At 35.0% G+C, this 13,570-nt stretch overlaps 1 protein-coding gene across 1 annotated transcript in view; it reads right to left on the bottom strand.

Annotated features, from left to right (window-relative positions):
* Positions 1-13,570, bottom strand: part of MTTP (microsomal triglyceride transfer protein) — a 44,425-nt gene that overhangs the window by 11,037 nt on the left and 19,818 nt on the right. The window contains exons 9-14 of the mRNA XM_006918864.2: positions 11,739-11,907; positions 10,781-10,888; positions 5,374-5,586; positions 3,652-3,863; positions 1,352-1,449; positions 1,122-1,243 (exon numbers count right to left, since the gene is read on the bottom strand). Coding sequence (XP_006918926.1) covers positions 1,122-1,243; positions 1,352-1,449; positions 3,652-3,863; positions 5,374-5,586; positions 10,781-10,888; positions 11,739-11,907 — 922 coding nt within the window. The remainder of the gene's footprint in view (positions 1-1,121; positions 1,244-1,351; positions 1,450-3,651; positions 3,864-5,373; positions 5,587-10,780; positions 10,889-11,738; positions 11,908-13,570) is intronic.

Raw genomic sequence — 13,570 nt, 5'->3', positions numbered from 1 at the left:
AAAGCTCAAATGGCAGAGGCAGGATTCAAATCTCTCTGTCTAAATACAAAGGCCATGAACTTTCCATTTCATGGTATCATCCTAGAGACTCTGAGTCTCTCCAGGTTGTCATACATAATGCATCAGTTATTGGGTAGAACCTCTAAAAGGAGATGGAGAGGTTCAGGGAAAGTCACACTAAGGCTGCTGCTATGAGAAGGTGTAGAACTCTCTAAGCCATGACTCACACCTTTCCCTGAAAAGACGATCAACACCATGAGGTGACTCTCAGCCTACTTTCTACTATACATAGGAATCCTACATATGCTTTGTCCTCTATACCCAGCCTCTTAACCACTGGGCGTGTGGCATTTCAGAGTGCATATCAGAAAACAGATGGTGATTCCTCAGGAGAGAAGGGCATGATATTCTGACTAGAGTCCTATCAAAGGGTGTAGTAAATATAATATTGATAGAAACTAAAGTTTATGTAGCACTGGATAATTTTTAAAGCTTAAATGAGTTTATTTAGAAGGTTATAATTTGATATACATAAAACCTAAAAAGAAAGCATATTTCAAATTAGGAAGCCTTTAAAGAGTGTCACAAATTTTAGATAAAATGAAAGGAATGAAAGTCAGCCAGCTGTCAAATGCCTGCACTTTATTCTTTTCTCTCCTAGCAGTACTGGAAAAACATAGATTGACTCTTTAGAGAGCCATATTCTATTATGAAAGTTTTTATTATGGGGACTCAATCTCTTCATAGAAACACCAAGAGAAGGGAAATAGATTCCAGAATTAAATATCTGGAGCTCTGAGAATAAAAATAAAATATTTTTTAAAATATGTGAGAAATACTGACAAGATTTCAATTTTTTGAATATGTATATCTTTGAAAAGACTGATGGATGTTTGGCAAGTCCAATGAATCAAATTAATTAGGTTTCAAGTTCATATTTGGAACTGTCTCTGTGACTAAACCATATAGCCTCTTGCAGGTGATGGAATCATGGGTGACGTATGACAGAAGCCACTGTTAACTTACACATTCTATAGTGTTACCATCACTATATATTTTATTTTACCTTGGACTAATTTCTTATATACTTTATTCAGAAAAATTAATAGAAAATGAATTACCTGGCTACCATGAACATGAGCGTTCCCAATGTACTGAAAGATGTTCAGGTTGCTTCTCCTTAGAATGCCAGAACCAGAGTAAAGAATGTCAAGGCTGTAAGTAGATGCCGAATGGGGACTACCTAATGACACACACACACACACACAAAACAACCCTGTAATTTAATAATGTTTCCGCAATACCACACCGGGGAGGGGCCCGGAGGGGAACCCGTTTTTGAGTTACATACGTTCTATGTAGCCAGTATAGGCAGAAGAGGATCCAGTCTTGGCGAAACGGTCATAATTATGAGCAACCATTTCCTTCAGAACTCGACGGACCATTTTGCTGAAACATGTAAAAGGAAAAAGCTGCACATTCATTGTGACTGTTGTTTCCCAAGTTAGATTTGGAGAAAACAAAACAAAACAAAACAAAACACCCAAATCCTCAGTGGAAGAAAAGAGGAAGCCCAATTTTCCTCATGCTACCCCAAGACTAGGGAGGTGTCAGCTGGAGTGCCAACATCAGGATTAGGGCATCCCCCTTCATTCCACAGATATTTGAAATTTAGTTTGGTATCAAAATGACAGCGAGGTGAGGATGCCCAGCTGTGAGACGGCATAAGTTGGCTGATGGAAACACCTCAGGAGTAGAAAACATATGTTCTTCGAATCATCATGGTTCTACTCTTAAATAGGATATACTTTTAAGAAAAGCTGTACCAAGCAGGGGAAGTTGCCAATATTTCTTTAAACATTTTCCTACAACCTCTAATGTTATCGCTGGCTAATGATACATGACAGTAGATTTCCAGAAATTTCTTCTATGTTTATGCAGTTTTCAATTAAAGAAACATCTCAATTACACCCATATGTAAACCATGTCCTCTAAAGTAAATCTTGAACTTTAACCCATGCCTCTAGCTTGTCTTCCTATCTAATCAGTGTTGAGATCTTTCCATTCCTACTTAACACTAATCATACCAGTAATTATAAAATTATACTAGTGCAGCAAAAACATTTTTTAAATCAACCAAAGAAATCCAGACTTAGGTCTGAAGTAGAAAATTATCGAGAGGAGGGAATGGTTATCTTACAGTTTTTCCCCACCTAGTATCACTATGTTATAAGATTTTAGCCTGGAGAAGAAAAGAGGAGGGCTATGACAGCTGTCCTCAAATATTCAAAGGGCCTGCATGTGGATCAATGATTAGCCTTATTCTGTTTTGCTCCAGGGATAAAACCAGAACCTATGGGAAGATTTCAGTTATACAAAGAAGTAATGGTGAGCCCAAACAGTGACCCAAGTTCCCTCAGAGGTGAGCCTCCTGCCACTGGAGAGATATAAGCAAAGTCTGGACACCACCTGCCAGGAGACTAGACCCCCCACAATGGAGCGTGGGATGGCCCTTACTGTCCCTTCCAATTCTAACAGTTTTCGTTCTGAGAATCTGACCTGCAGCGTTTGTGATGGTTTCCACGCCTTTCCTAGGCTGCTCTCTACCCCACTGCCTTCCCTTTACTGCCCCTGAATCACTAGGTTCAAAGACAAGGGCAGCAAATTCACCCAAGATCTCCTTCACAGAGTCTTATAAGAGCAAACAAAGAAACAGAAGTCAGATTCTTGACTAGCAATAGATGGCTACAGATGGACTCTGCTTCTTTTCTCACTCACTCATGCTCCATCCATTTTTATCTTTTGTCCTGCTCTTTTCTCTTTTCTACTAGCTCTCCCAGTTTCTTTTTTCCTTCATCTTTCTTATTCCTTGTTGCTCTTTCTTTCAATCTTTTACTGTCTTTTTATTTTTCCCATTTCTCTTTATTTTCCACCCTCCTCCATGTCTGTTTTCCTTTTCAATTGGTAATGCTCAGATTTAATTTTTCCTGGGTTAGTGCTCTGCCTGTAACTCAGGGGAAATGAAAATTCCTTTTCTGGACCTCTGTTTCAGGGAGGAGGTAAAGAGAGCTCTGGGAGAGCCACTTCAAAGATGGACATCAGTGAATTCAGAAGAGACTTGCGAACTGCCAGGAAGATGAATCCAGTGAGAGTAACTTAGAGCAATGAAGTCTGCATTCTTCATACCTTGACTAGTCCTTAAACATGGGCCATGACTAAGGTTTTAAACTTAAATGGTAAGTTCATTTGAGCTGTGATAAATGTGGCTTCAAAGATTACTGACATTTGGAAAGTTAAGATAACAGACCATTAGGTGAGAACTTAACATCATTTTGTTGTGCTATTTATAAAAATAGTCGTATTAAAAATGTAGTTGGATTTTAAAACATGACTAATATTTGGTAATATATATTTACCAGACTAAACAGGAGACCTGGAGTAAAAACCATATCCAGAATTCCAAATCACAGTGCCAAAGTGATCTTGTTTCATCTATTCCACTAAATAATTCTCTTATGAAAAACTTGACAAACTCTGACTATGCAACAAAACCCAGCATAATGATGACGCCATTATTATTATCCACATGTGTACCACACAAATACACAAATAAGCTTAAATAAGCTGAGAGAAAGGTGCACTATATCATACCTTGCAGGCATTTCAAAACGTATGATGTCTTGAATAATGGCAAGCATATACTTATTCATTTCTTTTGGAAGCTCCCCAATAGAGAGCAGGATGTTTTTAACTTCCATGTAGGATGGGTTGTTATTTAAAATGATAGCAGCTGCAGTCGTGCGCACAGTTTTTTCATGAACTTTACGATTCTGATGGTATATCCTGTTTAAAGTCTTCTTCACCTGTTCATAAGACGTTCAAACTTAGTGCATATCTAGACTTTTTAAACTGATATCGTGGCAGGCATAGTGGTGCTCTTAAAATACACATGCATTCCTACATTTCCCAGGTTCCTTTGCAATTAGGTTGGGGCCAAAGTTCTCGCTAACGGCTTATGAACAGAATCACTTCAGGTAATTTCTGAGCTGAGATAGTTAAGAGATGCTATGCCTTCTCTGTCTCTTTCTTCCACTACTGTAGTGAACTTAGGGTCACATTTTTCTTTACCTATATAAGACATAGCATGAATGAGAAATAAATTTTTGATAAGCTGAAATTTTGAGGTTCACTTGTTAGTTATCATAGCATATCATGGCGTTACCTCACTAATATAGATTTTTAAAGCCACTACTGCCATGTGGCAATGGGGTTCTGAAGAGAGATGGCTATATGAACCACTGTACTCTTACAATGAAGTACTTCAGAATCTTCCCTTCTCCTTTTTTAAATTAATAGACTTTCTTTTTAGAGCAATTTTAGATTCGTAGCAAAATTGAGCTGAAGATACAGAGAGTTCCTATATACCCCTGCTCCTCATCCTGACAAACACACACACAACCTCCCCCTCTATCAACACCCTGTATCACAGTGGTCATTTGTTGCATCCAATGAATCTATATTGGCACATCATTATCACTGAAAATCCAGAGGTTACATTAGGGGATTTTTAAAAAATAAAACATTAATGCCAAAGAAAATTTGTTGAAATAACTGCAGTTTGTGGCAACAAATAATTCCATTGGTTACTAAGATTGCCTAATAATAGGTTGTGTGTGGTGTTCTGTACTAAGCATTTATAAATATTTCTTTCATTTCTACCTCCCTCTGCCTTTTTCTACTCCCCTAAATGTTGGCCTTGTTTTCAGATGTATAGGAGTTAAGTGACTCACTGAAGCACAAACAGCTAGGAATGAACAAAGCCAGGATGTATATGTAGGTTTATCTGTATGTCCCTAACCATCATGTTTTGCAGCCTACCAGCTTTGACACAAAATTGGTGGAAGGTGTTTAGCTGCAAACCGAAAACATTCTCAGCAGGCAGTTTTTCTTGAGTTTTGCAAACATTCTCTACCATAATATAAGTTTAATATAGATAGCTTCCTGAAAATGTAGCTTTTGGAACCAACACATTAATACTTAAGCCAGAATATTTCAGTGGTAAAAGCATCTTAAAACTTATGGGGAAAATAAGGTATTTCTGAAGATACTTTGTTTCTTAAAATAAGAGAAGATGCCTTAATATTTATGCTTGAGGATATAGGATATCTTCTATTCAAAAGATGAGTCTGCTTCAGAATAGCTTTAAATCCAATCCAAAAGTTATTTTTAAACAGGAAAGAGAGATTGATAGTTTGGTGTGTGTGCAGGGGGAGGTGGCAGGAGAGAATAACTTCCAAGGTGTTTACATTTGACTCATGTTTAGGCATGCTTTTTTTCCTTTGGGAATTTTGCAAATATTCTTGGGGAAATTACCTCATCTGTTATGAAAGAGACATCGTATCTCTGAAGACTGGTGATGGCGAGGTGGCTGATGGGCCCTTCTCCTGCTTCTGCATACTTCAAGAGGAGTGGGATGCCTTCCGGAATCAGGGCATTCTTCAGAGCCAGCAGGTACATCGTGATGTCCTCTTTTCTCTCTGCTTTCCCAAGTCCTCCCAGGATTAACTTCTCAGCTTCTACCACTGCCTAAAAAATCACATACTACCTCAGACATATTCATAGCGATACATTAAACAAGTCTTGGGCAAGATTGGCTTCACTCCTGGGACCGAGAAAACAACCGAAAGTTTTATAAAGTTTTGCATTGGTTGCTTGACTGAGGCACACAGTGGAAATGAACAAATAAAGCTTGATAAAGGTAATTTTCTTTTTTTAAAAAAATACATACATTAACATATTCTTAAGCAATGAGTATAATAGTGGATATATTTACTTTTGAATATATTCTGAACATATAAAGTCATTTTAAAAATTCTCTTGTGGTTGATTATTCATAAAACTGCCCATTCATTGAATGTCTAAAGCAACAATTAGATGATGTCTAAGTGGTACCATACATCTTTTCTAAAGTAATAACTCTGGTGAAAGTACTTACAAATTGACCATAGGGTCTTGTTGTAATAAATGTTTAAAAAGTGATTGTTTCCACTTGATTTCAAATTTTATTAATGCTGCCATATAGTTAGAAAATATTTACTGAATGCTTGCTATATAGCATATACTTTGCTAAGTACTTTTCAAATATGTTTTTTAATCAGAAAAGGCCTTTTTTTCCTGGCCTAGAAAAATAAGAATTGAGTACAAGTTCATAGTCTAATGGAAAAACAAATTAGAAATAAGGACAATTAGGTTCGGGTCTTTGCCACTATGTATGTTTTAGGGGCTTCAGTTTTATCTTGAAAATAAAGATTCCTGAGATACAATTTATCTATAGGATTTGAAAATAGGCTGCAGGTGCATACATATACAAACCCACACACACAGTTGCGGGTAGGGGTGGAGGAAAGGAGGGATGAGGGTTGGGGAAGATATAAAAGGCTTCCGAATAGAAGGAAAGATGCTAAACTTCATGTATAATCAAATGTCTTTTTCTCTAACTATGCCAATTATCTATGCCAACTATCAGATTGATATGAAAATTCAAAAGTTTGATAATGCGCTTTATTATTGAAGTTATGGGGAAATAGGTATTCTCATACACTGTTGGTGGAACCATAAGATTGTATGATTCCTATGGAAGATAATTTAGCAAAAGCTAACAAATCTGCATTTTGATCCAGCAACCCTAGCCCTGAAGCTACATCTCCAACAATAAGAAAAAAAATATGTAAGATTATTAGTTTCAGTTTTATTTGTAATAGCAAAATCATAGAAACCACCAAATGACCAAGCTTATGTAGAGGAGGTAGGTGACAATATGTGGAAGAGAATGAGACTTCTTTGAGAATACTTCTAAAATAGAGTTTTGACTTTTGAACCATGTTACTGTTTCACATATTCAAAAACTAAAATCAACAGAGATGAAAGATTACTAAAACTGAATTCAAACAGAAACAAATGAACATAAATGTATATCAAATTTACAACATAACTAAACAGGAGAGAATGAAAAAGAATTAATCCAAGTAGTTTTTGAATACAGAACTCTGACTGTATAGCTTTATTGGAATATACTCTATGGGCAAAAATAACAGTGATGAAGTTTTAAACTTTATTTTTTATAATGATATTGGTGTAGCAATTCCAAAACTAATTTAGGTGTGTTTTAGGATCGAGCAAATGAATGATAGATTGAAGTTCTTGAAAACCAGCTCATTGTTGGCAGAAGGAAGATATAATTATGAAATGGGAGAAGCAGAGAGAGAACCCTACAATGTTTGATCAGAATTAGAGGTAGCAGTATTTTTGTCCATTGTAAGAGTCTACAGGCAATGGTACTCAAGTAGTAAGAGCTAAAAGTATTTAGGAGTAAATGTCAGATGTCTACAACTCACTCTCAAATGGTTCCAAGAAAAGAAAATAAAGTGAAATGAAACAGAATGAGATCATGCAAATATGGTATTATGTTAACAACTGGTGAATCTAGATGAATCAGGTTTCGTGAAATTGCACTACTCTTACAACTTTTCTGTAGGTTTGAATTTTTCCAAATACAAATTTGGGGGTGGGAAATTAGGATGCAGGGAAATCAAAATGCAAGCAAAAAAAAAAAAAAAAAAGGTAAGAAAAACCTCAGAGCCTTCGTACTCATTGTGAACTTGCCTAGCTGCCATTCGGACTGTCATAGGGCAGTAGCTTCCATGCTAGTAAATGCTGAAAAGCTTTATAGCACATGACAAGATGGCAGGCACCTTTTGGGCAGTGTGAGTATTGCGTGCTCAGTAGATACCATAAATTTGTACTTAGAATACATCATTTTCTTTCTATTCATATGTCTTTGATTTGGGCAAAAGGTCGATGAGTATTCCACAGCAAAAAGTTAAAAAGAAAATTTGAATACCTATTACAGTCCACCTTGTGGCCACGTCTCATTATCTTCAAAGATACATTTTAAAAAAAGGTTGCTCAAAAACTTCAACAAAATTGAATGACAGAGATAGTAAATAGTTTACAGCTACCTACAAGGAAACTTTAAAGATATGATGAGAACTAGGCTGCCCCATTATCAAAAGAACTTCAAATTTAATCCTTTGTTATATTACTCAGCCATAAAAAAAAAATAATAAAATATTACCATTTGCAACAACATGGATGGACTTAGAGGGTATTATGCTAAGTGAAATAAGTCAGACTGAGAAAGACAAATACCATATGATTTCACTTATATGTGGAATCTAAAGAACAAAATAACAAACAGAACAGAAACAAACTCATGGATAAAAAGAGCAGACTGGTGATTGCCAGATGCGAGAGCAATTGAGGAACTGGGTGGAAAAGGCGAAGGGGTTAAAAATACAAATTGGTGGTTACAAAATAGTCATAGAGGTGTGAAGTATAGCATAGGGAATATAATCAGTAACAGTATAATAACTATGTGTAGTGAGTGCCAGGCAGGTACTAGGGGAAATATATATTACATAAATGTCTAACCATTATGCTGTATAACTGAAAATAATATAAAATAATATTGAATGTCAACTCTAATTGAAAAATAACAATTAAAAAAATAAAAACAACTAAGTAAATAAATAAATAACAATAAAGTTAATCCTTTGCTAGTTTCCTCCTCATTCTATATGCCACCTCTGAGTAATCCTATTCTCTCCCCAAATTTCAGCCACTCTCCTTTCTTGGTGTTAACAGTTCTCTGGGCTGCAGATGGGTAGGGCAATCTGCCCGTTGGACAACTCTACCTGGTAGCCCAAAGGATTTCAAGTTTAACATGGCCCCCCAAAATTAATAGCTCTACCTTCTTCCCACCCCCAAACTAGGTTCTATAACCTTGGCTTAAGTGGTTGACATCATCATACATCTATTATCCTAACCTAAAAACTTAATAGTCATCTAGATTCTTATTTCCTTCTCATTCTCCACATCCTATCAGTATAAAATACTATATTGACTCTACTTCCTAAATGGCTCTTGAATCTGCCTCCTTTTCTAACCTTACTGTTCCTACATTAATCACAGCTTTACTCATTCTTTCTCAGGTTGTTGCAAGGGATTTTCCAATCAGATATCACTGGCTCTAATCTAGCCAACACCCAGGCAATACACCATTTTGCTTCTTTCTAAATAAAACACCTGAGCACATCATTCACCTGCCTAAAAATCACACTGTTCTCCCTTTTCCATATAGATTGAAGGCCAGACTCCCTAGTTTGTACTCAAAGAGATGCAGTCTACCTCTCTTCTTCCCTTTTCTACATCTCCACTCCCACTTATCTGCCCCACAAACATATATATTTTGTGCTCCAGTCCCACAGAATTTCTCACTATTCCCAAGCATACCAGGAACACTTTGACTTTAATCCTTTTCACAGACTGTTCTTCATTCTATACCACTATCTCTTCACCTACAAAGCTCTTCTAGACTAAGCTCAAGTATTACCATTTTGGTGAAAACTTCCCCAGCACCCCAAACAGAATCATTTGTTACATATTCTGTATTCTCAAAGCACTCTTTTTATGTTTTAATATTATTGTATTTATCTGTTTGCATTTGATAAACAAACTAGGAGTTCATTGAGGATGGTAGAATATTTTATGTATCTTTATATTAAGGTATTAGCATCATACCTAGCACAGAGTAAATGCTCATCAAATACTGCTGAATGTTTTTATATGTGAGTTTTGTCTTTAGCCAAGATATTTGATATATGATTGCTGAAATAAACCAGCTACTTAAATAACCATGGAAATTGAAAAATATAAGAAGTCAGTTTTTGAGCATCATAAAATTATACATATTTGATTTCTGCCAGATCTTAATAAACTGATACTCAAAATTTTCGATGCCTTCGTTTTTTTAGCGATTAATCTTTTTTATATTTAGTTCACATTCTACATATGAATTGCCTCTTTTGGAACTATTTGGTTTCAAGAATGTTCTCTATAGTTTTTAATAGCAAGCACTCAGTAAGGACAACAATGTAGTGATGTCTTTTTAAAATAGAAGAAAAATGCTACTGGAAGCTGGCTATATGATAAATGTAGACAGAAAAAACTGTTTATATATTCAACATCTTTAATCTATTTGCATTATAGAAAGATGGGCTGTGTTGTATATTAACTCATTTGAATTTTTCATATTTAGTAATGCTTACAAAGTGAAGTTTTCTTTTGTTTTGTTAGAACGATGTTAAAATTGATAGTCCACTCAGAAAAGTAGAGAAGCCTTGAGAAAATAAAATTAGAAATAAAATGTAAAGTCTTAAGTAATTAGAAGTAAATAATTCCTACCATCAGAACTCAAAACTGAAAACCACAATTACTATAGATAAAGTTCTGCTCTAGGAGGTAGCTCTAGAGTCTAGTATTTTTCTCAGAGCAAGAACTATACCATACATACCATTCAAACTGAATACATAATGGGCACTCAATAAGTATATGTTGATGGGGGATTAATGGACTATTCACTTTTACCAAATATTAATTGAACATTATCTATATACCAGGCACCATTTTAAGCAATTGGTGTTGAACAAAGAAAGATCCAATACTTGATGGAGCTTACATGTTATTGGGAGACAGAAGTAAACAAAAAATATAATAAATAACTGAATTATAAAGTATGTTGGATGGCAATAATGGCTATGCAAATAGGGAAAGTAGAGTAGGATAAGGGGGATTAGGAGTGCCAGTGGTAGGCAGCATGGTGAGTGTTAAATAGGATGATCTGCAACTCTATATATAGTACATGAGGGTGGATCACACTTACTTTGAGTTTGCAGCCTTCATTCTGACACAGCTTCCTGACGAGGGCCCCAATGACAATCATAACAGTTTCTCTGATGTCATTGCTTGCAAAGGAACCTTTGAACTTACTCTATTAGCCAAACAGGGAGAAAATAGGTTAACAAAACATTTAAACATTTCCAAGGGACATTTTTAGTTAAGAAATAATCAATGCCTGAGAAAATTGTTGTTATGTTCCTAGACTCCAAACTCAGAATTTTGCTTTGGAGACACTTACAAATTCACTATATAACTCTGAAATAAACAGTTAATAGAATATCCCCTTTCTAGATATTCTTAACATAAGTAAGAACCCTTAGAGGTTTATGGATTGAATTCACTGGGTCAGTGAACCAAAAAAAAAATAGTCTGTAAAATTTTATGGATGGGTAAAAAGGGGCTTCATTGCTTTTATCAGATTCTCAAATAGGCCCATTTTCTTTCCAAAAAGATTATGAACTATTTGACTAAATTATAAGTGGACTAATGTACTCAGAAAATATCTTGGACCCTAGAGAAGTCTAGTTTGTGTTTCCAACATAAATTTTTAAATATTGAAAGAATTGTATCTTTTCAACATATTGTGTATTACATACCATGAAGATTTTTGAAGTCAAAACAAATCTTTTAAAATCAAATTTTGAAGCATAACCAAGACTTTTCCCTCTGAAATTTTATCCAACATCACATTATATGATAGGTGAACACAATCTTTAAATTTCCACAGAGTAGAGTTTATGTTATTTAGAGGAATTGCAAAGACTATTTACTGAAGAGTTAATGATTAATGGATAGAAAATAGTTCAATATAATTTGAATATGAATAATGGGAATGCTCTAGTTCTGCCTGCATTCTGATATGAACAACTTCTAATTACTAGATTCTTAAGAGCTTTTCAGCAGCTGAGAGCCTTTACATTCCCAGTGTCCATTCAACTTACAATGAGGGCTCTCAGGAGTTCTTCATTGGGATGGGAGGCAAATCCACAGGCATAGAGAAACCTCTCCTGGAGGATAATGCTACTGTCACTTTTGAAATCCAAAAAGTCCAAAATAGCATCTAATGAGTCTGGGGTCTGAGCAGAGGTGACAGCATCCACCAGCTGAGGTCTACAAAAAAGGCATAATAATGGATAGAAATATTTAGGGTCCTTAAGGAATTATTTAAAATCTCTACCATTTACAGATTCTACATTGGTTTGAGTTCTCTAAAGAGGTGAAATCATTTTTGTGTGAACAACAAAAAAAGAATGACTTTCTCAAAAAGATCCTCCCCTCGTTTAATTTCAAACTTCTCTCATTCAATGTGTACTCAGAATATACAAACCAATTTTAATATATTACCATAAGCCAAATATAATTTGGAGATTTGTAAGTAAAAATTATATAAATAAAATGATAAATTAGATTCAAATTCCTTTCTGTATAAGTAATGCAAAAACTATGGTTCCAAAAATTGATTCTCTTTTTCTAATTAGCTTTGCAAATATATGCAAATACAATGCTTAACTAGGGCAGTATTATTTAATGGAAAGATGGAAAATTCTCTTAACATTAATTTATATCCAAGGGAGAGTTTTTGTTCTTTTTAAAAAAAAAAAAAATAATATGTTCAACCACACGATTACGTGTGAGCAGAGCAGAACTCCTACAGGAAAGTTCTAGTTACATATTCTACTCATCAAGAATCTTTGGTTGGTTGAGTCTGGGATGCTAAAACTTCTGAAACTAATTTTCATACTAATGAACATATTATGTATGTAAATATTTTATTCCACATCCACATAAATATACCATACATTTACTGCTTTATACTTAAAAAAGATATACTTATACTATGTAATTTTGATCCTAACAAAAACCCCGTGAATGAAGCAGAAGCTGAGAGATACTTAAGTGTCTATTATAGAAGCTCTGCGCTAGAAATTTTAGGTTTGCAACCTCTCTTTGCTTTAATTTCTTCATCTGTAACATGGGGCTAAAAATAGTAGTTACTTTAGACTTAGTGAGAGGATTAAATTACATAATGTATGTAAAACAGTGAGAATAGTGTTTGGCACATTATAAATGCTATATAAATATATGCATTATTAATATGATCACCTCACTAAACATCTTTGTCAGCTAAATACTAATATCCCCCCTTACATATGAGGAAACAGACTCAAAGATATCGAGTCATCATTTGTTCAAGGTCCCATAGCTGATAAGAGTATAGCTAGGATTGGAACTCAGGTTTTTCTGACTCTGGAGTCTACGGTCTTTCAATTACATCAATATTTCCCAAAGTGTTTTCCATACAACGCTAGTCCTACAAAATGCTTTAAGAAAAGGTAATTTTAAGGTCATGTAAGTTTAGAAAATGCTTAAGGAAATTTATACACAAATTATCATATTAAAGATGTTAAAAATTTCAGCTGCAGAGAGAACTATTTGGCTTGGTTTTATCCAGTGTTTTGCAAACTCAGTTGCTCAGTTTCCTCTTGCCATAATTGTTAATATTCTACACATTACAGCATACACACCACAAACATTCTGGGAAATGTTACATTCTACTACCCTGCCTTTCGTACAATAAATAAAAGGAATTATTCTCTGTATTTTACAGATGTTGAAAGTGAGGCTCAGAGAGGCCAAATGTAAATGACTTGCTTGAAGGCTATATACACTGATGGGTCAGAATTTAAAACTAGGTCTTTTGATTTCAGTTCATCCTCATATCTTTTCTTCTACACTGTGCTATATATATGTTATATATGATATGGTACAATAT

Source organism: Pteropus alecto, unplaced genomic scaffold (genome assembly GCF_000325575.1).
Source record: "Pteropus alecto unplaced genomic scaffold, ASM32557v1 scaffold5, whole genome shotgun sequence".
Taxonomy (NCBI): domain Eukaryota; kingdom Metazoa; phylum Chordata; class Mammalia; order Chiroptera; family Pteropodidae; genus Pteropus; species Pteropus alecto.
The sequence above is the reverse complement of the archived record's forward strand: the minus strand, read 5'-3'. Positions and strand labels throughout refer to the sequence as shown.